We start from the raw sequence: 24,487 nt of genomic DNA on the forward strand, positions 1-24,487 counted from the left end.
GTAAGCTCCAAAGGATCGGGGCATTCCTGTTCTAAGGGATTTGCTCTTTAATCATATCGAGCCCCCTTCCCAAAGAAGAAGAATTAGACAAAAACCAATCAATACGCAAGCAGTGAAAAATGATTAGTAAAATGATAACGTTAACCAGAGCAACATTGGTTTTCATCATCACGTTCACCATTACCATAACCATCGACACCAACCCCAGTGATATGTTAATTATTATCATCATTATCATCTTCACCATCATCTTTGTCCCAAATTATCATCCATCACTATAATAATTCCACCATTATCATCATTTACATCATCCTGATCATCATCACCATCATCATCAACACCCTCCTTCTCTTCATAATTATCAGCAACATCACCTTTATTCATCTAGAGCACCAACAACAAAACAGACAAAGCAAAACAAAGTAAATCAACACATACAATCAAATCAAATTAAAAAAAAATATCGTAACAAAGGCATTCAGATTAATCTTCGTTTTTATCTTCGTTTTTCTGCAGTGGGGGCTGTCGCCGTTTCTTCTCGCCTGTCGGCTCGGTCACCAGTCCATAGTCGAGTTCTTATTCTACAATGGTGCAGACTTGTGTCAGACCAGTGCTGTGGACGACTTGAATTGCTTGTCCTTAGCCATCATGTATAGGCGAGTGTAAGTTGGTTAATATAAATACAATCATATCTGATATAATAACATAATATAAATCCACATTTCTATTAGCATAAAAATACAAGTGCACTATAGTAATTTATACAAATTAATAATGTAATTATTGCCAGTGGCGTAGCATAAGTTTAGACTTCTAAGGGGGCATAAATCCTGGGGGGGGGGGGAGAGTGTGGAGTGGTCAATGGATGAAATACATATTAGCGAGGTCCTTGATTAGGAGAAGGATGTGGGAAGGCATAGTAGAGTGTATTTAGTGTTTTATTTTATTACCTTCTCTCTCTTACATTTACTTTTCCCCGTCATAGGGGCTAGTGAAGGGGCACGTTCCCCGTCCCAATGTAGCTACATCACTGTCAATTACGTTGAACAACACATGCAAAACATGATCGGCTTTCACTAGGTTTCTCCATATTTCCAACATTCGTAAATTATCAATACTTTTTCGAAAAACATTACGCGGCTCACACAATTTTACTAGCAAGTAGTAAATCAATATGGAATATAACAGCTTTGCACGGACCTTTCGTATACAGTTCTCAGAAATAGGTTTTATACTTCGAAACTCGTAGAATAAAAAAAAAATGTGTAAGAATTAAAAGTATAATGAAATATAAAATCAAGCTCATTAGGATTTCAACTTTGTATTTCAACAAAATAATTAGAAATACTGTCAGCAATTTACAAATTTAGGCCTACATCTTTTTTTCTTTTTCAAGTGATGTTTTATTTAGTACTCAAAGCAATTTAATTTGTTATAATATAATAGGAAGTTTTGACATGACTAATAAAAACAACATTCCAAAAGCATTATATGGCATCTCGGATAATATAACATAGGAATTCAATATTCAATTTTCGGGACTTAAATTAATAAGATTGAGAGCGCAGGTCGGTACACAAGGATCCATCGCACCGCGATCCAAACACTGAAAGGGGATTGAACTCACAGAAGACGGAGACCACCGAGGCAGTGGACCATGCTCAACATACGAAGTAGTGCGGAAGAAAAGAAAAGGAACATTTTATGAACAAAAACAAAATACCTGAATAACGTTCTCCTGAATTCGTCAATATGTCCGTCTGTTTCATTAACTTTCAGGGAGTTAGTTCTTAATTATAGTATTCGCGAGTGAATCCCACTTCTTGACATGTACATTTAATTTTCTAAGTCTTTTTACTATCTATGACTTTTCGTTGTATGACAAAGAAAATGTACTAGGGGATGGTGTTATTACATTTGCTCATATACATACATTCCTTAGCAATAACTAAAATGTGATTTAAAAGCACTTTGCTCGCACACTTCTTAATACCCCTGTATAAGAGCTCATTGTTATTAGCAAAAAACACATTTGGTAAGTAAGTGATATAAACAATTCTTAAGGTCAACTCCTACGGAAAATACTATACCATAACAAGTCATTACTTTCACTAAATAGATCACAAATAAATCATCATTACAATAGTAATCAATTTTTCATTGATAAAAAAAGGTACTTAGTTCCGTATTATTCCATGACGCCATCGCTTATTTTGCCATACTCTTTTTAAAGGGAAACTGCGAAGTTCCTTGTGATCCATATGGAATACAAGGACCTCTTGTTCTTGATGAAGACAGTGTCACGTGACCTGACCTTGGGATGTCATGCCGAAAGAATGTCGACGCCAATGAGACAGTTGATACAGTACATGCCTGGTAGGTAAAATGATCATTGTCACATGACGTCAAAAAGAAATTTAAAAAATGGAAGGAGAGTAGAGTGGTACGAATATACACATGTAGTGATACATAGTCGAAATATTTTGAGCCAATGTCTCAAACAGGAAGAAATAACATTGAGTACTATAGATATATTGACTGCTATGAGAGGCATCGCTGTTATTATAGGCTCAAGGGGACGTTACATCATGATATGACCCGAGGCGCGCTGGTCCCTGAGAGCCAGTATAGAAACAGATTTGCTTCGAATATTAAAGCAATCGGTATATCATTTATATACTAAATTTACAAACAAATCTACAAAGAAATCTTATCTTATCCTATTCCCAAGTAAAGACGAGGGAAAAAATTAATATTTATTTTTCGGGGGCTACCTTTTAAGCTTGCCTGCATGAATATAACATTCTAAAATTTGTTTTGCATTGAACTTTATGCAAATTTATGAGGGCTCTTTTCTGATTTTCGGGGGCTCTTTGGGGGTATTTCGGGGGCTAATTCGCCCCGAGCCCCCGTGTATTTTTTCACTGGTAAAGACTGGTTAAAACATCACAGAAAATCTGAGACACTGTCTGTAAATTTTCGCTGAAAAGTTTCCTGAATGTTTCGATCATTTGGGAATTGCAGACAAAAAGGACTGTTTGGTATCCGCGCTCGCACAAAGAAACTTTTAACACGCAAACCAATGGGGGAACACATCAACATTTATTTACGCGGCCCGTTATAAACCGGGGCATGCGGGCATCTTTTAAAATTACTATAACTTGTAGGTGGAAATGCGGGCGAATTTCAAAGACTATAGACCGGTAGGCGGGCATGGCTTAAATCACGACTCCAATTTCGACCAATCATAATTATGGTTAGATTTCTAATGAGAGGTATACAATATTTATCATTGTCCTGTATGTCGGTAACTCGGGGGGGGGGGGGGGATTATTTGTTCTATTTATGCATTTTTTCAGATAACAAGTTTCAAGCAACACATACAAGTATACAAAACTAATATAAAATGGAGCATGAGTACATAACAACAATGGGGCGTTGAGGCGTGCGCCTGTAATCCAGCTTATAATGGAGGTTATTAACTAACTCAGTTGAAGGCGCAGGTTCGAAACTGAGCCACGTCTTTCAGATGGTGACGTTAAAGTCGGTCCCCAGACGTAAATAATCATATCTGATTGATAAATGTCTGTAAAACCTCAACTACATACACATAACCACAGCACATAATTTATATGAGTACATGTATGGTACAACATGCAAACAAATTCGGAAGAAAGAAAAACGTGGAGGCCTTAGGGGAACAGTTTAAACATGATGTACCTTTTCTTTGTTTTCATACAAATCTGAAAAAAAATCCTTTTGAATACTAACAGATGTAGCAGAAATTGTAATGGACAGATGTATCACGCTGATTGAAAATGATGAAGTCAAGTTCGATCTTGAACTTCTAGACGACTACTACTCACCTTGGGCTCTGCAAAATAAAGGTATGTTAAGTAAAATCGATCGCAAATACTTTCGAAAAACAACCTAAGCCAATTGAATAAATAGAATCTTCCTTCACCTTTTGACTTTTAAGAACATTTCAATGACTCATTACGTAAATTTTAACTGGATTTTTATAGCAATATACAATCGGCTAGTACTGACACCGCCCTTTGTGCATAGTAAAAGCAGTTTTACTAGTTTACCTAACCTGAAGTATAGAAAATCTAGAACATATATTATCTGTCATGCCTTGTAGTAAATAAAAGTTTGAAAATTGCAAATTCCCTTTTTTGCATTATGTCTTATTAAAGTTATTAAAGAGTTTGTTTATAGATTGTGGGTGTCTATATTAAAATACACCTCAAAACAAACAAGTTTAGAAAGTACTTTTGCAAAGACACTGACAAAAACTCATGTTTGACTCAAGTCAAGGATAGTTTTAATCTGAACAGTGTAAAACTACTTGCACGCCTGTCACATTGAAACCATTTGAAAGACACTTCAACACAATTACATAAGTAATTACATTTAACTATTAAGCCCCCACCGCCGCCGCCGCCGCCGCCGCCGCTTACACCGTCGCCACCGTTGCCACCACTTCCACCGGCACCGCTTCAATCGATCCCACCAAAATTTTTGATGACGATGGTAATCTTCTCGTGGACCGTAAACACAAACCTAAGTATTCTCAAATCAAGAAAGGTCAACATCCATTGGCACTTATGGTAAGCATTTTAATATGTAGCTCCTTTAATCAAATATTATTTTTTAAATGGGTGGGGCCCCAGAGAGAGAGGAGCAACAGAAAGAGAGTGAGAGAGAATAAGAGAGAGCGAGAGAGAGAGAGAAAGAGAGAGAGAGAGCAACAGAGGTAGTATAGTACAAATCAAAGCAAAGTTATATCCTTCAGAAGTGAAATCAGTTACAGACCAAAACTATTTTGCACATGTCAAGTTTCATTTAAAACAATAAAAAAAGAAAATGTATTAAAAATATACATACTTTTAACATTTCTAGTAAATAAAAAAAAAAATGCTATGTACATAAAATGATTATAATCTTTATATAAAGCATGGTACTACCCCTGAAAATAGAGACTTTATCTAGAAGAAAGCAACAACAACAACAACAACTAAAAACAAACCAAAACACAAAACACACACAAAAACAAAAGACACCCGTCTTTCCATCCCCCATGCATACACACATATAGTCACACAAACACACGCCACCTTCATTCACTCACTCCATTCCTATTACACTCATCCCCGCCCCACCCCTCTTCCCCAACCAGTCTTCAGGTATGTGATCGAAAGAGAAGTAACAAAACTAATAATAATGCTAATAATTCTCATAGTAAATGATGAAGTGTAGTTTAATTAATTTGTCACTGTTCTCTTTACGTTCTTAATTTAAATTAATGAAATATTAAAGTGCAACTTTCTTCTGCCAATTTTTTTTCCTCACTACTTTCCGACGTTTGTTCTTGTATTTTTTTAATCATAGAACGACAATTTTTTTTCCATCGAAAATTGTAATGTTATATATGTTACCAATAAAATTAGATGATTTACAAATTATTTCGTTTCTACCTGGGTTAGTTTAATGCAAATATATGAATTTCTTTCCAATTTAATTTCTGTAGTATAGGCAACTGAAAAACAGTTTTGTACAATTAATGATTTGTTCACATTCATAAAAAGGTATGCTTATACAATTCCTCATTATTTTGACAAAATTAACACAGACCATCCTTTACGAAGCCAAACCTGTAAATATGTGTTAGTGTAAACAATGTTCAATACCATATACTGAAACTATCGTAGTTCAAAGTGGATGTCCTTAATATGAGAAATACCTTTTACATTTCTTCTTCAGTCAATGTATAAAGCTGCATAGATTTATTAGACACAGAATATATATATTTGTTTCATCAGGTGTTAAAGCTGTAAATAACAATTTTGAAGTTACATCATTTAAATCACAAACTTTTTCTTAAAGAGAAATTGCATTTTTAACCCTGTTTCAAAAACATCAAAGTCGTTTTTGTTCAAGAATGTTTTCCATGTTACGGTAATGCCAAATATATTTGATTAATTTTCTTTATTTCAGTTGCACTGAAACCCATGTTATCAAAGTAGCTTTTTCATTTCAAATTACAATTTCTATCGTATAGTGTGCATCCATAAATTCATTTTTGAATAGGATTTCGTTTCTTTCTGAAATCTCTTTTTTTTTCTTCTTAAAACTGATCCTGTATCGTCGATCTAAGCTTTTAACATATCCATATCAAAATCTGCGAGAAAAAAAAAGAATAACATCCCTATAGAAAATTAACATTCCACCAACCTCCCTTTTCAAAAACTTAAAAAAGTGCTTCCATTTCATATTTAAAAAGAGAAATTAAGAAGTTCAAAAGTGACCATACCATAATTTTGGTAAGTACTATACAAGAACACTATTATTATTATTATTATTTAACACACCTTAAAAATACTAAACCGGAAGTGCGTTATACATTATAATATAAAGTCACACAAGTTTTATGGAGAACATGTTAAAAATGTATTGTCTATCAAGTGGGTAAATAAATGGGCAGATCTAAAAGTTTAACACACCTTTCAAAGGTGAAGTATTGATTATTACCTTTGACCTTATAACCTTTGACCTTCAGCAAGGACAGGAGCGCCACGCCAATCTCCTGACCCACCCTCTCTCCATCAAACTCATTGAACACAAATGGCGCATCCTGGGATCGGCTGTGAACTCGGTATCGCTCATCGTCTACCTCTTCTTTCTTGCTTTCCTCACCGGCTATGTCTTGGTGAACCCCCCTTCCTCCTTCATCAAGTTTACCAACATATCGACCATCATCTGGTATTACGAGCCGGATAAGCTCCTGCCCGAAACAACGTACTCTGAGGTTTCCAGGTCCCTCTTCGGGGGTAAAAGTTATGTATTCTTGTTGGTATTGGTCATTCTCAACATTATCAAAGAGGTTATCTTTTTTTAAATATTTGCATTCTTTCATACAAGACAGAAAATGCAAATTATTCTCAAATTTCTCGCATAGTAATTTTTTCTCAAAAACTTAAAAAAGTGTACAACACTACAAAACAAACAAAATATGAAAAACACTTTATTAATACAATCATGTAAACAAACCATTATAATCGCTTCATATTATAAATAAGACTAGAGTAATGAACATTTCTTTGTTCTGAGAGGAAACAAAATGTTTTGTTTTAAAACATCAAAAAGAAGAGAAAAGAAAAATAAGAAAGATTGATTTAGTTAACACGATCGCTACAACTTTCAAACACTTAACCGGAGGTAATTTTGATAGCCTTGTGTGAAAACACGATCATGATGAATAAAATTATGAACATCAATCACCCGGGCATGATTTCTTCTGGAAATACAATAAAGTATTGAAAGTTGGTTTCTGGAAAGTCTTCGGGATCTTGTTATGTGTTTGTTTATTTGTCGGTTTACTTTGACAAGGTACCTCTTTCACTTTAAATTAGATAACTGTTCGACCTAAGGGCCTTGTATCACCAATACAAATATACATTAACATTAGAACAAAGAAGAAATGAACATGTGAAATACAAGTAGTGTAAGCTTTCAATAGAGGGAAAAGGGGCGACAAAATGGGTTACATCATAACATTGCAGCTAATGCAATCGTTCATTAAGTATCTTGGATATCTGTATGCCGACGTCGGATTTTGGCTCTTTGTTCATTGTTGATTATTGTGGGTGCAGACTCGGATGAGTGCAATATCTTTCTCCTCAACATCATTCTTAAAATATCACTGTCAAGGTCTACCGTTTTTTTTTACTGATATAAATATATTATTCTGACCTGAAATGCATTTAAAGACCATTCCCAAATCGTGCATTTCTTGGGTAACATCCTATGGTTTCATTTTTTTTTGCTGTAGATATTTCACATGTACAGCCAGGGTCGTAGCTACATTAACTCTTATCGTGCCACAGGGCTAATCCCCACTGTGCCAGGTTGTTTTGGAGATAATCTGATTAACGCGATAGTTCTATGAATGGCGAGTGCAAAACACACAGCACAGCCCAATGAGCATGAACAATAACTGCTATTACAAAAGCGCCCTTGCACGCACATGGCACTCAATAGGTAGCGTGCGTGCAGCCTCATGGCAGGCTATGGGTTAATTACCAGAGCCTTTTGGAGTGGTTCATCTACGTACTTACATTTTTCCTGGTTATTCCGGTCAGTGGAGCAAAGTACGAAGGATACGAGTTAAGAGAGGTAAGCACACTCTCTACTATTTTGGGGGTAACTGTCCTAATAAATATAAATTACCCCTTTTGAGACTCCAGAAAAGGGCGGCTCCTCATGTAACCGGTAATTACGATTATATTCATACCTCTGGGGGCGTTTCGCGAAGCCTTTTTTCAATGACAAATTACAGAATTCAGTGACAAATTTGTTGATAACCAATCAGAAGCAAGGATTTCAGTTGCTTATAACAAAAACTGTCATTTGTCACTGATGACAAGTTTGGTGAAACGCCCCCTGGCCTTGATCTGATGAAAAATCTACCTTGGCAAATAATTTAGAATCGAAGTGATTATTTTCTATCTACACTGACGTACCAATGTGTTCACGGTATTGCCCCATCCCGTTTATGCAATGAGATTAAAAGGTATTTCGATAGACATGGACTGAATACGCAGAATGTTACCTGTACTTCCCTGTATGTTGTGTCGCCTAAATCAAACATTCAACTTTACAGTCAGTCTTTAAAATATGCCGGTGCTAAAGTATGGAATCTATTACCCAATAACTTTCAAAATGCTCAGTCTCTGGATATTTTCAAATTATTGTACCAAAAAAATATCAAAATCGAATCCATTGTAATAACCCCAATCTCTGAGCTGAAACCTTACATTTGTATACTGTTATATGACTATATTTATGTTGATATTGTTTTATGTAGCCTTCATTCATATTTGATTTTTTTTTGTTAAGACCTTGCATGATTATCCTACCATATTTTGTATTACTATGATGTATTTTGTAAATATAGCTCCGTTTAGTCTCATTTGACAACGCCCTCTATCGTCAGAGTTCAGCAGCCTATAAACATGTTAGCCCATGGACTTTTACACCAAAAAAAAAAAAAAAAAAATCGTTAATTTTTTTGTTTTGTTTAAACAAAAAGCACATCCAGCCCGACATACGTTATCACTAGCTCTTTCATTGGACCCCTCATGCCCCACTGACTTTTGAAGTTTACCCACCGTAAGTTGGTCAAAATAGGTCGCCAGCTCGCCATTGCCTATATAACACATGTGCAACAAGTCGAACTTTGGACGCAATTTACCACTCGATTGTAAGGTTATAAGTCAAGCCCACGAAGGATAATAAGCATGAATTCTCATAGATTAGTTCTGATTTGTTCAGCCAACCCCCCCCCCTACCGTAATTTTTCCATTTAGTATAGGCAAGCATTTTGCCGAGGTAAGCAAAAACATGAATATTCATAAACTCCATGGACTATTCGATTATTAACAGAGGGGTGCAATTGTGCACCACATCAAACTCCCCTACTTTCAGTCAAGTATTTCATTGTATTATGTAATTTGGTAGGTTTATTTTACTAACTGTCTAATTATCAGATATCAATGATAGTTTAAAGATATGGAAACGATTATTGTATTTTATATTTAGCAAAGCAATCTCACATACAAAATCACTATCAAGTGTCGTCTGATCCGCCGATTGCCGTCTGCTATATACGCAAACTAGCTACGTTTGTGCTGGCGAAAATGAGACAACCGGAGCAATATGATTTTACTTTTTTTGTTATACTTTCTTATTGTTACTTATTTATATATGATGCTTTTAATACCGGGTCCAAGATGCAAAATAGATTTATTTCAGATCTTGTGTACCTGAATAAATATGTATAAATGTATAAATAATAAATAATCGCAAATACTTTCGAGAAATTAACTCAAGGTAAATCTAAATACGGAACATGTATGTCACGTTGAATTCATGGTCGGATTACGTCAAACGTCATGGAAATATTCCTACATTTCAATGGGTGATGGACAAGGCTATTGAGCTAGCCTTATGATGATTATTTTGTCTAAAGTCTTTGCGATTGTGTTTCAATGAATGTATATCTTGGTCCTAATCTGACAGAAATGGCAATGGCAGTGTGGAGCACTGGCTATTTTCCTGGCCTGGATAAACCTTGCCCTCTACGTTCGGCAGACATCGACCCTTGGCATCTACGTCATCATGTTTGAAGGTATGGCCTCATATTTTTTACAAACGGTAAATTAATGCTTCAACGACGCATAATAGATTATTTTCGGCTGAGTGAACTAATCTATGACAATAGGATTTATTGCTTATTTCTGTATTAAACTAAGTGAGATAAATAGACATCATAAAATTCGAACACTTTGAATACCTTGAATACTGATTAATCTAAACCTTCATTTAAATCCAACCCCAGGCAACTGGTTTCTCTTTTTAAAAAAAGCAGGCAATTTCAGAGAAGCAGACTGATGAAAGTTAGGATTTTTAAAGTTGAATATCACAAGATCGAAAAAGTGAGAAATTAAAAATCGCCCAAATCAGTAATGTCGATGTGATGTAGTGACAGTCGACTTTCCAATTCGTTCCGCTACACGAAATGAATGAAAGGTCAAAGTTCAAAATCTGTTCTGCTAGCCTGGAGTCAGAAGTGTATAAATCATATGGGTTAACGACCTTCTGGCTCCAAACAAGCGCTGTATCAAAGTCCTGCATCCTTTTCTATTTTGAAGACCTACAACATATGTACTATTATTACAATGAGAGGGCTCTACATGTTTTATTTATTATCCCTCATACCTACATAACACACACAATTACTCAAAATATCGAAATGTTAACGAAAAAGTTTTACCCAAGACTGTGGTGGTTTATTGGAGCTCCAAATTCACTAATTCATCGAATGCCCATGCGCATACATTTACATCAACATGAATATGCATATGATACAATAGTTAAGATTCGTCACACTATCCATATTTTATTTCTACTTAGATGTTCTTTTTAGCACTGTCAAATTTCTGGCCGTCATCTTGCTGTTCCTGATTGCATTTGCTCTGGCATTCAACACGTTACTACTGAACCAGGTGAGCATGCGATTTAAAAAAAAAGGCTTCTCTATAGTCTCTGTAGTTTGTATGTAATTTAGCTTTAGGAGTTGTCGGTGGACGGTTGTCCACATCGGTCTTTCGCCTAGGAAAGTTCAATGGTCAAACCCTTTTTAGGTTTGAATACTCTTCACGAATTTAATGTCGCACAGCGACGATAAAAGCAATTTTAAAATGTTGTTGTCCGCTGCATTTACTACCATTGTCAATACATGACTTGTACGACATTCTGGCTTCTTCATATGCGGGCAGCTGACGACTTTACAATAACGACAGTTTTTTCTCAGTCCCATCTGTTGTTCATGTACTCTTTCTTAGACGGATTTTCACTCCTTCGGGGACTCCTTCCTTCGGACGATCGCAATGACGACAGGCGAACTGGATTTTAGTCGGATATTTCATTCTCAGAACTACCTGGGTACGGAGAATGTCAGTACAGAGGAGGACTACGTACTGACATCTGTCTTTTCCGACCTCATCACAAGTGTTATGTTCGTGGTTTTCGCCATCGTGATGCCCATCATTGCCATGAATCTGTTAGTAAGTAGACGTCGTGGTGTAGCAGATTGGTCACCGGACTTTTGAACTCATAAGGGGTGTACGGTTTGATTCACGTCCAGTACCATCCCATAATACTGTCGAAAAATCAAAAATACCGAAAAGCTAGGATCCAACTGAGGCACGCGGCTATTCATTACTCAAACACTCACCTGCCCTCGCCAAAGCATAACTAAAGATAGAAGATATGTCAAACTGATGGTCATTTGATAGTCAATCAGGTGTCGCCAAAACGGTCATATCCGTTGTGTAGTGATTAAAAAATCGGCGTTTTAAAATCCATGCAGGGATCAGGCGACGTTTGGCGGCGGATATGTATGAGACATGTTTTCAATATAAGCAAACATTTCCAAAAAGGAGGACAGCAATAGATAATTTGATTTCAGCTACATGACCATTATTCTCTCATATCTTTATATAAGTATATATTTATATACAAAAATCCATTTAAATATTAAAATAATTCAATGTCCTCTATACAGATTGGTGTGGCTGTTGAAGATATCCATGGCATACGGCAGAAGGCAACATTCTATTACATGAAACTCAAGGTGGGTTTATTTCTGTGACCTTAAATAAAGGATATTTTAGATTCAAGTTATTGGAAAATTTGCTATGACTATAGATATCATCAAAAAGAGGGTAAGCCCCCTCCCGCCATTAAAACTTGGAGATCAGATAATATCTAAGACCCCGTTCTCACTCACTTCGTTGGAGCGCTCTGGAGCGCTCTAACTAAGACCCGCTCCTCAGGAGCGGTTCTTAGGTGAGTGAGAACGCTCAAAGTGGTCCAGGAAGCGGACTTCTGGACCGCTCCAGAAGTCCACCTTCCGAGGTGGTCTTGAGGAGCGGGTCTTATTAAGAGCGCTCCAGAGCGCTCTAACGTGCAATGTGAACGGAAAGCGTACTTTGAACGGAAGTGAGCTAGTGACCTTCGGTGCGAAACATGTAGTACGGTACATACGGTTTGGATTCCGCGCGCGAAAAAATTGACCCGCCTACCTGAGCTGCCATAGCAACAAGACCACTTTGACTCGTGGTTTGGAGTGGTTTGAGCCATAAAAACTGCTCGGAGTGTGAACGCTCGCAAACCGTTCCTCAAGACCCGTTCCTCTGGAGCGGTCTGGAGCGGTCTAACTAAGACCACTTTCAAAGTGAGTGAGAACGGGGTCTAATAGTTGTTTCTTGTTCACCCTTTTCCTTATTACTTTAGTGAAAATCATGCCTACAATTTTTGTATACAAAACTTTCTTCATAGTAATAAATGCATTTATATCACATAAAATGCAAATTACTTTTAAGAAAATAGCTTAACAGATAATCTACAGGTACTGAATGTCAAATTATAGATAAAAAGATACACTTTCAGCTGATTTGAATTGATCTGTGGAATCTATAACTTCCTCAAATAAGAAGAAAGTAAGTTCCAGAGAACGGGTACAACTGGGGAAGGATCTGTCTCTGTATAGGTAACCGTCCTTGTCATTAGCACAACCAGTCCCGTGGCTTCTGAAGTCCTCAATGATTTCACTGGCTGAGCTACAGACATGTACTCTGGGGCCTGTCCGTGTGGAATCTATAAGGTAGTCAAACACATCTTGAACACGATTCTCTAATGTATAGGTAGACAATTCAATTGGCGAAGGGAAGGACTTATTCGAATGTGCTTCCTAATGCCTAGGTCACATATAAACCGGGCCCCGTACGATTTTCCCTACCCGGCGGCTTGCCGTGGATTTAGAGACCGTACGGGAACCGTCCGATTTTCATTTCTACGGCATGTGTGGTCACATATTCTGCGGCGCCCGAGAGTTACCCGGAGAAAATTGGTCGAGTGAAAGGCAACGCGCCCGCAAGGGTGCCGGCAGGGTGCCGGACGAGTGCCGACCGGTAATCTTACGGGCTGCGTTCGATGAGCAGGTGTACCGATGGCTTCCGGAAGGTGCCCTGCCGGGGCCTGGCCGGGGTCGTCAAGGCGCCCGGCCGGGTGCCGTACCATTTGAAATGAATATTGCCCGTGCGGCATCTCATAATGTACAACCCAGCTTTAAATACAGGAGGTGCGATTGTCAGAGGACTCCGTCCAATGAGCAGGTGCACCGCAAGGCACCCGCCCGGGCTCCTTGAGGACCCCGGCCGGGCCCTGACAGGGCACCTTCCCGGAGCCATGGGTGCACCTGCTCATCGGACGGAGCCCGTAAGCTTACCGGCCGGCACCCTACCGGCACCCTTACCGGCGCCTTGCATTCCACTCGACCAATTTTCACCGGGCACCTCCCGGGCACCGCAGAATATGTGACCACACATGCCATAGAAATTAAAATCGGAAGGTTCCCGTACGGTCTCTAAATCTACGGCAAGCCGCCGGGTAGGGAAAATCGTACGGGGCCCGGTTTATATGTGACCTAGGCACCAAAGTGATCACACGTGCTACGTTGTGTCACTTCTACAATCGACAAAAAAAATACTCTTGATGGATTTGGGAATCTTGCATGACAAAGTAATGATGTAACACAGTTTCTAACATAGCCTATCCGATATGCGTCGGGCTTTACAAGTATACTAATCGCGTTTATATGGAGAGTGACCATCGGCGCGGGCGGCCTTTCATCACTGGTGCATGCGAAAAGTTTTATTTTCGTTTATGTACAGTGTTTCGTTCGTAGAAAATCTACAACACCCCTGTAAAGCTCTTTCATGAATATTTATGTAGCATGGACCAAAATAGGCAAATGAGTGATTAGGAACCTGGAGATGATGTTTGATTGGTTGAATCAAAGTGATCGATCACCAAATAAGGCTAGTCTTATGAATCATGCATGAGAATACGCTAGTCACGCATACGATACACATATATGAATAATGATGAGTTGACTAGTGATGATAGGCGTTCGGGCTGACGCCCGCGCCGATGTCAGTCTCCATAACGCGATTAGTACACTTGCCATTTAGCCCGACGCCTATCGGATAGGCTATTTCTTACATAGAAATAACGTCTCCTGTTTACACCTTTATCAGGTCGATCGAGTCATATCTGCTGAGAATATGGCGCTCGGCACGCCTCTAGGTGAATACGTCATTAGATGGCTCCCAATCACGGTTCAATCCCTGAAGATAGAACTGTCACGCGGGTCTAAATTAACTAGGTATCGAACGTGGTTTGCTTCCGTGATCGATTTCGAACAGCTTCGAGAAAGCGTGAGGGCGGTATGTAAGAGGAACCAAGAGAGAGAAGAACTTCGTAACCAGGTAAATTATAGATAGGCCCATATATGTTATTACGATTCCAGCTATCAGTGGTGGATTTGGGGAGGGGTGACCGGGTGACGTGCCCCCCCTCCACCACATAAAAAAAATAGACAGGGAGGAGGGGAGAAGAGACCAGACGTCAGAGACGAAACGAGACCCTCCTCCCACACTTTTTGAAAAATGACGTTAAAGAGAATCTGAGAGGTTTCCCTTATATTTTGACAAGTGCCATTTTCCTTCTGATAAATGCCCTTTTACCTTGTAATAAACACCCCTCTCCGTTGTTATGAGTGTCTTTTTCATCTGTGTTGAGTGTCCCTTACTATGTGCGAGGAGATCACAATTCCACCTCTGATAATTCCCCATTATACTTTGACATGTGCTCTTTGTCTTTTCAGATAAATGTCGTTGTAAATTTGTTGCGATGATTTCTTCGCTGTATTCTGTGAGCTATACTTTATAGTGTACCACTCATTACTATGTTTTTGTTATATTGATGTAAATGCCCTCCACATACTGCTGTTTTATGTACTAGGCTTTGAAGCAATATACTCATGATTTTTCAACATTGGTCACTCTCTTCGCTCGCTGTAAAATACATGTATGATGCTTACGCAGTATCTTGGACCATTTAAAGAGAGTAACCACACACTTAAAAATAATGTTACAAATTTGCACTCTATAGGGTGCAGACCGCTGCTACAATAGCAGCCACCTATAGGGTGCAATTTTGCAGACTTGCACCCTTAGTGGTGCAAAAGAGCACCCTTAGGGGTGCAGACCGCTTCTACAATGGCAGCCACGTATTGCAGACTTGCACCCTATAGGTGGCTGCTATTGTAGCAGCGATCTGCACCCCCAAATGTATCCCTATTTCTTAGTGTGCAGCATTGAAATCATCACTGATAATGTAATCACAATGTAGGGGTATATAGCAATGTCTAAAAATTGTATATCTTTGCTTTGAGGTTTCCCTTTGTAGGTGCCCCTTTTCCCCGAAAAGTGCCCTTTTTTGTTGGTGCCCCCTCCCCACTTTAAACGACGCTCCACCACCCCTGGCCTGCTAAAATCCCTAAGCGTCAGGGGGTTCTGCCCCTAGACCCCACGCCAATTAATGCTCGCTACGCTCCACCTAATTGTAAATACTTTAGCCCCCCCCCCCCACTTTGAATACTTTAATACGTTAGGGGTCTTCGTTTACGTACTGTTCTATCAATTCATTTGTATCTCTTCAGTTGAAGATGAAGAAGCCATCGTGCAGTCATATTGAAGACCAGCCCGATGGAAGGACAGACCAAACTCTACTCCAGAAGCTGTGTCAGATGCGAGACCAAATGCAAGACGAAATACTAAAAGTAAACGGTTTGATAAGTCAAGTCCAACAGCAAACTGTCTAAAGGTGCTGATAATTCAATGAGTAGTGGCGAGTGGAGTACTTTAGGCTTAGTAAACTTAAACAGTTTCTTATCATACGTGAACATCACTGAATTTATGTATCAAGTTACCTTTCTCTTCTTGTTTCCTTTTTACTCCTTTCTTCTTTCTTCTTTCCTAACCTTCCTCCTTTCTGTCCTATCATGTTGTATGCTGGGTATGTGTGGTATAAAATGCAATTTCTTCAATGTTTCTGTTTGATAATATACCTTGCTTTATGTTTGTTTCCCGCCATTTATTTTTTTCCAAAACCTATTCTATCAGGGAAACGGTGTTGACAGACCTTATTTTTAAACATGATAAAGGAAGGTGGACAATTACGTCTTCTAACATTTAAAACAACACAAGGTCAATATTCAGTCACTTTATGTGTGGGTAGTGAATTTCATATTAATGTCATATTTACAAGGTCTAAAATAGAATTCGGAATTCAGTTAAAAGTCATTTGTTCAACAAATTATGAATGATAAATCCATGTAAATAATCTGGATAATTATGTACTAAAAATCTATTTCATGTTATCATTTTGTATATTGTAAGACATTGTTAAGACTAATTCTTTCTTTTTAAATATCCATAGTAGTAGTAAATTCATGATTTTTTGTTTTGTTTCGTTTTCTGAACTTACTTGTACTAAACTACATATTTTAGGTGTGAGTGGCTAGGCTCGACTAGCACATTTGCTATAATATGGCCTTTTTAAGCAACCAATAGTTTCTCTTCTCGTATCATGTAAATACTATTGTAAGAAATATATTACTGAATGTTCATGTTAGCAAATACGTCAAAAAAATACAATGTAAAAAATCTAAATGAATTGAATTGAATTGAATTGAATTAAAATTAAAAATACATTATACCGGTGCGCTTAAAAGCCAGGGGATCGGAGGGACCAATGATGAAGGCATACTTAAGTTTTGTCCAATATGTACACACAAGTCAGATGATCAGCTTCAACAACAACAATAACAAAAAGACAACAACAGCCTCGTGGATTAGATATTTTTAAATAATATTCAAACGAGCAAAAGCAAAAGCATGAGCAATCTGATTCATTATATTTTGATACTAACAAGGTCACAGAAAGGGTCATATCCTCACGTCCCTGTGTGATGTATTGTATGCTCATATATACCTATATAGAACTTCCCTAAAAAACAAGGGGCTTAAAAATGACTATTAGTTGTTGAATCGACTTAAGCTATAGAGCCAGTAAGTAATAGTCTGATTTACAAATGGACATACATGACATATTCATAATTCCTGCAAAGTTTTACAGAATTTGATGTTGGCTGCAAAAGGGACGAAGTATATTTAAAGTCTGGTCAATATAATTATGAATATTGGAGTCTGTTAGGGCCTATATGGGTAGCAAACAAACGCGAAAAGCCAGAGGCAGAGTATTAGATCAAGAATTAAGAAGGCTGAGGGGTGAATGTGTTTAAATATAAACACCTACATGTATCTATTGTTAAAATACAGCATGTATGTGAACTACAAACCACTGCCACTCCATGACGTTTTGATTTTACAAAAAACACCAATCTATTCCGCTAGTGCTCACTCATCTTCATTTTGCTCTCAATCGTCATTTAGCATTTTGTCATTGTTATATTTTCAGTGTTATTTTTGTTAAAAGAATACTACTATATGTATTTTTGTCTAAATATTTCTTTGCACTTGAAACAATTTTGTTCCGTTTATATTTTATACCTAGAGAACATGCTGTAGAAATAATAAATGTATACTCAGATTGAATAAACCCGGATACTATTAACAAACGAATCGTCATCAGATAGCGATGTATAGAGTGATAACAATATGTTAACAAACTGCATAATACAATATTAATATGAAATAGCTAAATAATATATTTTGTTAAAAGAATAATCAATTATACATACTACAGTATCATAAATGTTAAACTCCACAAGCAGATGCAAATGTAGATGAAATCCACAATTATTTAAATTAGAAATTCATTAATTTTAAAAACTAACTTTATTTTCATTATTGCAAAGTTGATACTTTGATTCAGCAAGGTTATCAAAATTCAATGCTAGGAAACATTCGAAGTAATGATTATTATAAATTACAAAACGCTTATATACAGCCCTGGCATAGCACCTGAAGAGCTCTCCGAACGTTGCTGAGATGTGTGAGATCAACTCACACATTTTCAGTGCCTGTTTTTTTATCTTCTTTTGAGTTCTTTCTCTTACTTCACTTCCGTCGGGCTAAATTTATATTATATTGCTTCATTCTAAACCACGCGTATGGTTTTATTTTGATGACAAATGCAGCGATGCAAAAGTAAAGGAATCTGTAGTGTGTTAACAAAATAAGACGCCATTGTATATTCAGCTGCACACACCGCTGTATGTTTGCCGGCGTTTCAAGAGGGAAAAAATGCTGTCCTTTATATCATTCTGGGGGTTTTTCAATTTGAAAGTTTGTTTTCTTTGTTAATTATCCCCTATCCAGTGTATTTACAAACAAAATATTTTAGTTATCAGAATCGGTTTCATATCCCCTTTTGAATGGTTTGAAATGCCATCACATTTATATACACTAAACTCATTATAATATGAGAAATAATAGCTTTGAAATTATGTTTATTCTTTATGGGATGTCGTCTGCTTGGGCAGTATTGGTACATTATGTGACGTCATTAAAACATCGTCATTTTTCTGGCGAATTTCTCGTATATCCCAGATGCTATGGAGGTGGTTGTATTTGTATTTTGTTTTATAAATCACGCGATATGTAGTTGACCTAAAACTTGTACGATGGCCATCTGTTAGCTTACCAGTTTCTAGTGATACATTAGTTGATATATTTGTGATTTTCTTTGAATTCACACTTTAATGTTACGACCCACAAATTGTGCAAACTGAAAAACTGTTATCCTTAAAATTTAGGAAAAAGCACAATACATAAATGTGTAAGACTTTTTAATTTGCAATTTGCCTTTTGAAAGAAAAAAAAAAGGATTTTAAGAATTAGATGATTAAGAATTATTAACTAATACAGAATTTATGCCCATTTTCCAACGATGCATTTCAAACTACTATTATTGATTTGGTGATTGAAGAATTACAACGTACTGAAGTTAACTGAGTAACATCTTACCAGAACAATATCGTGCGCAAACGTGACATTTTAATAAATCGAGAAACTCCATTTTTTCATTGTCAAATCAATGTCAATTGAAGTGTAATAGTAAATGTAGGCCTACTTATTAGCATGTGACTGATAACAATTGAACAACAACAATGTCGACGACGATGATGGTGGAAATGATGATGATGATGATGGTGATGATGATAATGATTATGACAATGACGATGATGATGATGGTGATGGTGAAGTTGATAATGGTGATAATGATGATGAAGATTATGATGATGAATACTGTTGTTAACGATCATGATAATAACAATACAAATTCTAAAAATAATAATAATAAAAGATAATAACAATACTATTTCCGAATTCTACGCAATCGTACATTTTAAATAGTGTTGTGAGTCCATATATTTATCCTATTTTCTTATATTATTCCACTATGTACAAACGATTTATATCTGTGTTTCCATATAAGTTGTCATTGTAAATTTGCTACTTTGTATTATCTATTTGTGTATATTATTTTCTATCGTATATTGTTCATGTGCTTTATGAAATGCCAACAACTGAATTTCCAAATGGACCAATAACATTTTTCTGAATCTCAATCTGAATGCTGATGATGGTGATGAAGATGAGGATAGGTGATACCTGATCGAGGGTACGAGTCATATACGACAACACCAAATAAAAGCTTCAAGCTTAGTATTAACCGTAGGAGCATGACGATATACCGGTATTAAAGAAGAAGAAAAACAAGAGAAAAATTATGGTAAAAAAAGAAGAAGAAGAAGAAGAAGAAGAAGAAGAAGAAGAAGAAGAAGTAGAAAAATGAGAAAAGGAAGGAGGCATAGGAGAAGGTGGAATGGTTGGAGGGGAGGGATCGATAAGCAAACGGTGCAAGGTAATAAATGACCTGAGGAAATCTCGAAAGAAATAGCTGATTAGCGCCAAGTAGCTCTGGGACTGTCATTGCAATCACCTTTGACTTTGGAAAGCATCCGATGTGCAGAACTAGAGGTCGGGGGGCGTTGCCGGGTCAAATGATACGTCACGATATTTATGCATATTCATTAGACAGCACGTGCGATTGGCTCTAACAATTTGCATCAGGCAGAAGTTCTTAAACGTAGACGGGAATTGCTTATCTAAAGAATAAAACTGAGCTTTGTGAAGGCAAACTGTAAAACGAGTGCTTTTAATAAAGTACTTTATGAAATGCCTACTGGAAAGTCTGCTGATAACGACGGCCTACTTAAAGAATTTTCACGTAGACATTTGGGAACTCATCTCATAATCATTGTTGTCCTCACCAAATTACTTTTTATAATACTACTCTCGAATAGGCAAAAACAATGCAAGATTACACTATTATTTAAACCGAATAAAGATAAAAGAAAGTTACAAAAGAGAGTGACTTCCCAAAAAGGACTCTTTCTGGAAAAAGGGCACCTACAAACTGAAATCTCAAAACGAAAATATTCAGTTTTTGTTTTTGCATTAGTGCATACGCCTACATCTGAATACACTATCAGGGATAATTTCAATTAATATTTGTTTCTCTTTATACATCATACAAGGATTTGCTTTAATATGCAACGTACTTTATAGTTGGGTGTGATGGTCTAAAAAAAAGCGAAGCAAGCGAGAAAAAATGTTAAGATTTGTGAGGTCGCAGTACGAAAAATTACATCTTATAAAGAGGAAAAGACCCAATCCTCATTCATTAACAAGCAAATTCTCATAACGGAAGACTGGAATGACCTTTGATAAGTAACATAATTATATTCGTCGACGGACAAGGGGCACCCATCGGGTTTTGATAGAGGCATTTATCAGAGGTGAAAAGGGGATATGTCCCTTATTAAAAAGGAAAAGAGGCACGTTTCATTGTTAAAAGGGAAATTATCAGAAGTGAAAAGAGGCACTGAACAGACTATGAAAAGGGGCGCGTGTCAAAGGAAAATAATAAATAGAGGGGCATTTATTAAAGTTTCAAAAAAGAGCACCCATCGAAGATGAAAAGAGCACTTATCAGGAGGGGAAGGGGCTCTTTACGAGGTAAAACATACATCTCTCAGATTTGAATAGGGGCAATTTTTGAAGGTGAAGGGGCAATTGTCTGAAGTGAAAGGAGTAACTTCTCGTACCTGATGAGGGTCATTTACTAGGGATGAAAAGGGGGTACTTGCGAGAAGGGAAGGGGCTCTCTTTTATATAGGGGTACTTATCATAAGGAAAAGCACTTATAAGAAAATAAAAGGGACACATGTGAAATTATAAGGTGCGCCTTTCCGAGTTAAAAAGGGGTAGCTTTATTAAAAGGGAAAGGTGCACTTTTAACAAAGGAAAAGGGGCACTTGTCGAAGTAAAAGGGGCAACTCTCAGATTTGAATCGGGCAATTATCAGAGCTGAATTGGGCACTTATCAAAAGTGAGAATGGGCATTTCTCGTACTTGAAAATTGGCACTAACTAGGGATTACAAATGGCACATATGAGAATGGAACATGTACACTTATTGCAAATAAAAAAGGGGCACGTGTCAAAATAAAAGGGACACTTTTCAGATATGAAAAAAGAGGCACTTTTACAAAGTAATAGGGGCACTAGTCAAAGTATAAGGGGCACTTTGTGGGTACTTGAAATAGTGGGGAAGCACTTTGCCCCCTGCCCACCGGGAGCGCCGCCTCTAAAGAGAGAGAGAGAGTGAGAAAGAGAGAGAGAGAGAGAGGGGGGGGGGGCTAGGGGATTTGTCTTCCGGTCCTTTCGATAGCCTCCATTGAACTTCTGATTAGATATATATATATATATATATATATATATATATATATATAGATAGAGGCTAGCTTTTTCAACTTCTTCCCACTTTATTCCGAACATTAACCTAAATGTTTGCATGGAAAATCTTTTTCTCCATGTTTATGAAAGAAGAAAAATTGCGAAATACAGTCGTCTGGGCGTCCATTCTATGCGAATCCTATTTTGAATTGACATACCGGTCCTTCCGATAGCCTCCATTAAACTTTTGATTAGATATGGTTAGATAGATGCTAGCTTCTTTATCTTGTTGCTCTTTTAGCTTTTCCCCTTTTTATTCCGAACTTCAACCTAAATGTTTGCATGGAGATTAAACATTTTCCCCATGTTCATGAAAGGAGAGAAATTACGAAATACAGTCGTTTAGGCGTCCATTGACAGAACGTTAGCCGGGTATTAAGGGCAAAAGCATGTTTTTGGTTAGAAGAAATGAAAAACATTGAATGCACTACACAGCTAAAAGATAATGGAAATCCCCGTTAAGATTTACCGTCCATTCATCGTGTAAACACAGTAGACACTCACAGAAGGGAAAAAAATAGCTTGATAGTAGTTGGAAATTAGTGCTTGTTGACAGCGACAAAACCATCCTTTTTTAAGTTTTTGGCAAAGAATCAACGCTGTTGGGTGCAATTGACAGTTGACACCTCCCCCCTAATAATTAAAAAGTGGTTTATTTCTAACTCGATACCAGTGATTTAGACATGTTGCAGAAATGACATGATTTCCGGCTTTTTCTCTCAGTTTTGCCCACACCCGTTGATGGGGGGGGGGGGGGGGCTACCACCCAATAATACATGTAGGGCTCCTTCCCCTCCTGCTCCTTCTCTCTTCCTTTCCTTCCTTCTCCCCTTTCTTCTGAACTCCTTGCCCTCCTCCTGCTCCTTCCCCTCCTGCTCCTCTCCTCCTTTATAACTAATCCACCTCCTGCTCTTCTCCTCTTCTTTCTTCTCCCATTCCTCCTCCTCTTCCTCAAACTGCATTTTCTACTTTCACTACTTCTACTACTACTACTAGTACTACTAGTACTGATGACGATGATAATGATGCTGCTGCTGTTGTTGTCGTTGTTGTTGTTGTTGTCTGACATACTCTACCTACTCCTACTACTATAACAAGAAATACAAAATACTACAACTAACTAACTACTACTACTACTACTACTACTACTACTACTACTACTACAACAACTACTAAAAATAAATATGTATATGTTCCCAATTACTTGGTATTGATATATTGATCAAACATGCACCGGAGGAGCATGGGTCCAATCATGAAATGCAAGGCAAGGCGATCGGGTGTGGGGAAGGTGCAGAAAAGGGCATATCATCGTTGGTGTACTCATTTTCTGTGTTTGTGTTTGTGTTTTCCGTCACTGGTTGGTGGTAGAAGGAAGGGGCTTGTGTCTCCGTGCCTCCAAATTATGCATTCCTGTTTATAATTAACGTTTCCTCTTTCTGTGTGACCAAAAAATAGGCAGCAAAAGCGGGGAACGTAGAGGAGTTGCGACGCGCTTTGGATGCGGAACCTGATAATGTTAACACATCAAATGCCAATGGACAGTCACCACTCTTCTTAGCTGTGAAGGAGGGTAATCTACCATGTGTGAAACTTCTCGTTTCGAAAGATGCTGGTGAGTTTCGAGGATATAAGCCGATGACATATATAGAGACATGAATTATTTTGTTTTACAAACACCTGGGGGGTGTTTCACAAAGATCCTAAGTTGAACTTAACTCTAAGTTGGACTTAAAATAATGGTATGCCGTTAGCATCGTTGAAAATATTTTGTAAAAATTATTTTACAAGGCATAAAATGTTGATTCAAATCAATCATATTTTCCATCATTATGAAAGATTTCATGTTCTTGATGTGGAATTCATAAAAAGTCTAAAATACTTGAATTTCTGCTTTTGAATATATTTCATTTTAAGACTCCAATGGCTGTCCATAATGTTTAAGTCCAACTTAGAGTTAAGTTCTACTTAGGATCTTTGTGAAACACCCCCAGGCCTAGTTAAATATACTTCCTGTCTGGCACGCAATTATGATATCCATAAACTTCTCCATAAGCATAAGCAGACTCATTGTAATCAAATACAGTCATGCTTCGTTTTTCCATGATGGTGTTGCTAAAATCATTTCATGTGCCCTCTTTCACCTTTGATTTTGGAAAATAAACTTTAAAAAATCTAAATCTAAAT

The 24,487-nt window shown here is 37.4% G+C and overlaps 2 protein-coding genes and 1 long non-coding RNA gene across 3 annotated transcripts in view; all 3 read left to right on the forward strand.

Moving 5' to 3' along the window:
• LOC115927866 (ankyrin repeat and SAM domain-containing protein 6-like) overlaps window positions 1-454 on the forward strand; it is a 3,813-nt gene extending 3,359 nt beyond the window's left edge. Inside the window, exon 4 of the mRNA XM_030994159.1 lies at window positions 389-454. Coding sequence (XP_030850019.1) covers window positions 389-454 — 66 coding nt within the window. The remainder of the gene's footprint in view (window positions 1-388) is intronic.
• A 68-nt stretch (window positions 455-522) lies between these two features.
• Window positions 523-3,881, forward strand: LOC115928082. The gene is made up of 3 exons (XR_004065868.1): window positions 523-662; window positions 2,234-2,376; window positions 3,774-3,881. It is a non-coding gene; the product is annotated as an uncharacterized LOC115928082 (long non-coding RNA).
• Window positions 3,882-4,133: 252 nt separating this feature from the next.
• LOC105441048 (transient receptor potential cation channel subfamily A member 1 homolog) lies at window positions 4,134-18,240 on the forward strand. The gene is made up of 9 exons (XM_030994160.1): window positions 4,134-4,143; window positions 4,429-4,613; window positions 6,563-6,811; window positions 10,084-10,192; window positions 10,978-11,069; window positions 11,409-11,630; window positions 12,131-12,199; window positions 14,667-14,897; window positions 16,133-18,240. The coding sequence occupies exons 1-9, from the start codon at window positions 4,134-4,136 to the stop codon at window positions 16,292-16,294; spliced, it is 1,329 nt and encodes a 442-aa protein (XP_030850020.1). The 3' UTR covers window positions 16,295-18,240.
• Window positions 18,241-24,487: the final 6,247 nt, after the last annotated feature.

Source organism: Strongylocentrotus purpuratus, unplaced genomic scaffold, assembly GCF_000002235.5.
Source record: "Strongylocentrotus purpuratus isolate Spur 01 unplaced genomic scaffold, Spur_5.0 spur5_scaffold_21, whole genome shotgun sequence".
Classification (NCBI taxonomy): Eukaryota; Metazoa; Echinodermata; class Echinoidea; order Camarodonta; family Strongylocentrotidae; genus Strongylocentrotus; species Strongylocentrotus purpuratus.

Excerpts from the sequence above, each read along its gene's own strand:
- LOC105441048 (XM_030994160.1), top strand. Across the intron at positions 11,070-11,408 it reads ACACGTTACTACTGAACCAG|ACGGATTTTCACTCCTTCGG; the intron begins GTGAGCATGCGA and ends ACTCTTTCTTAG. Across the intron at positions 12,200-14,666 it reads TCTATTACATGAAACTCAAG|GTCGATCGAGTCATATCTGC; the intron begins GTGGGTTTATTT and ends CACCTTTATCAG.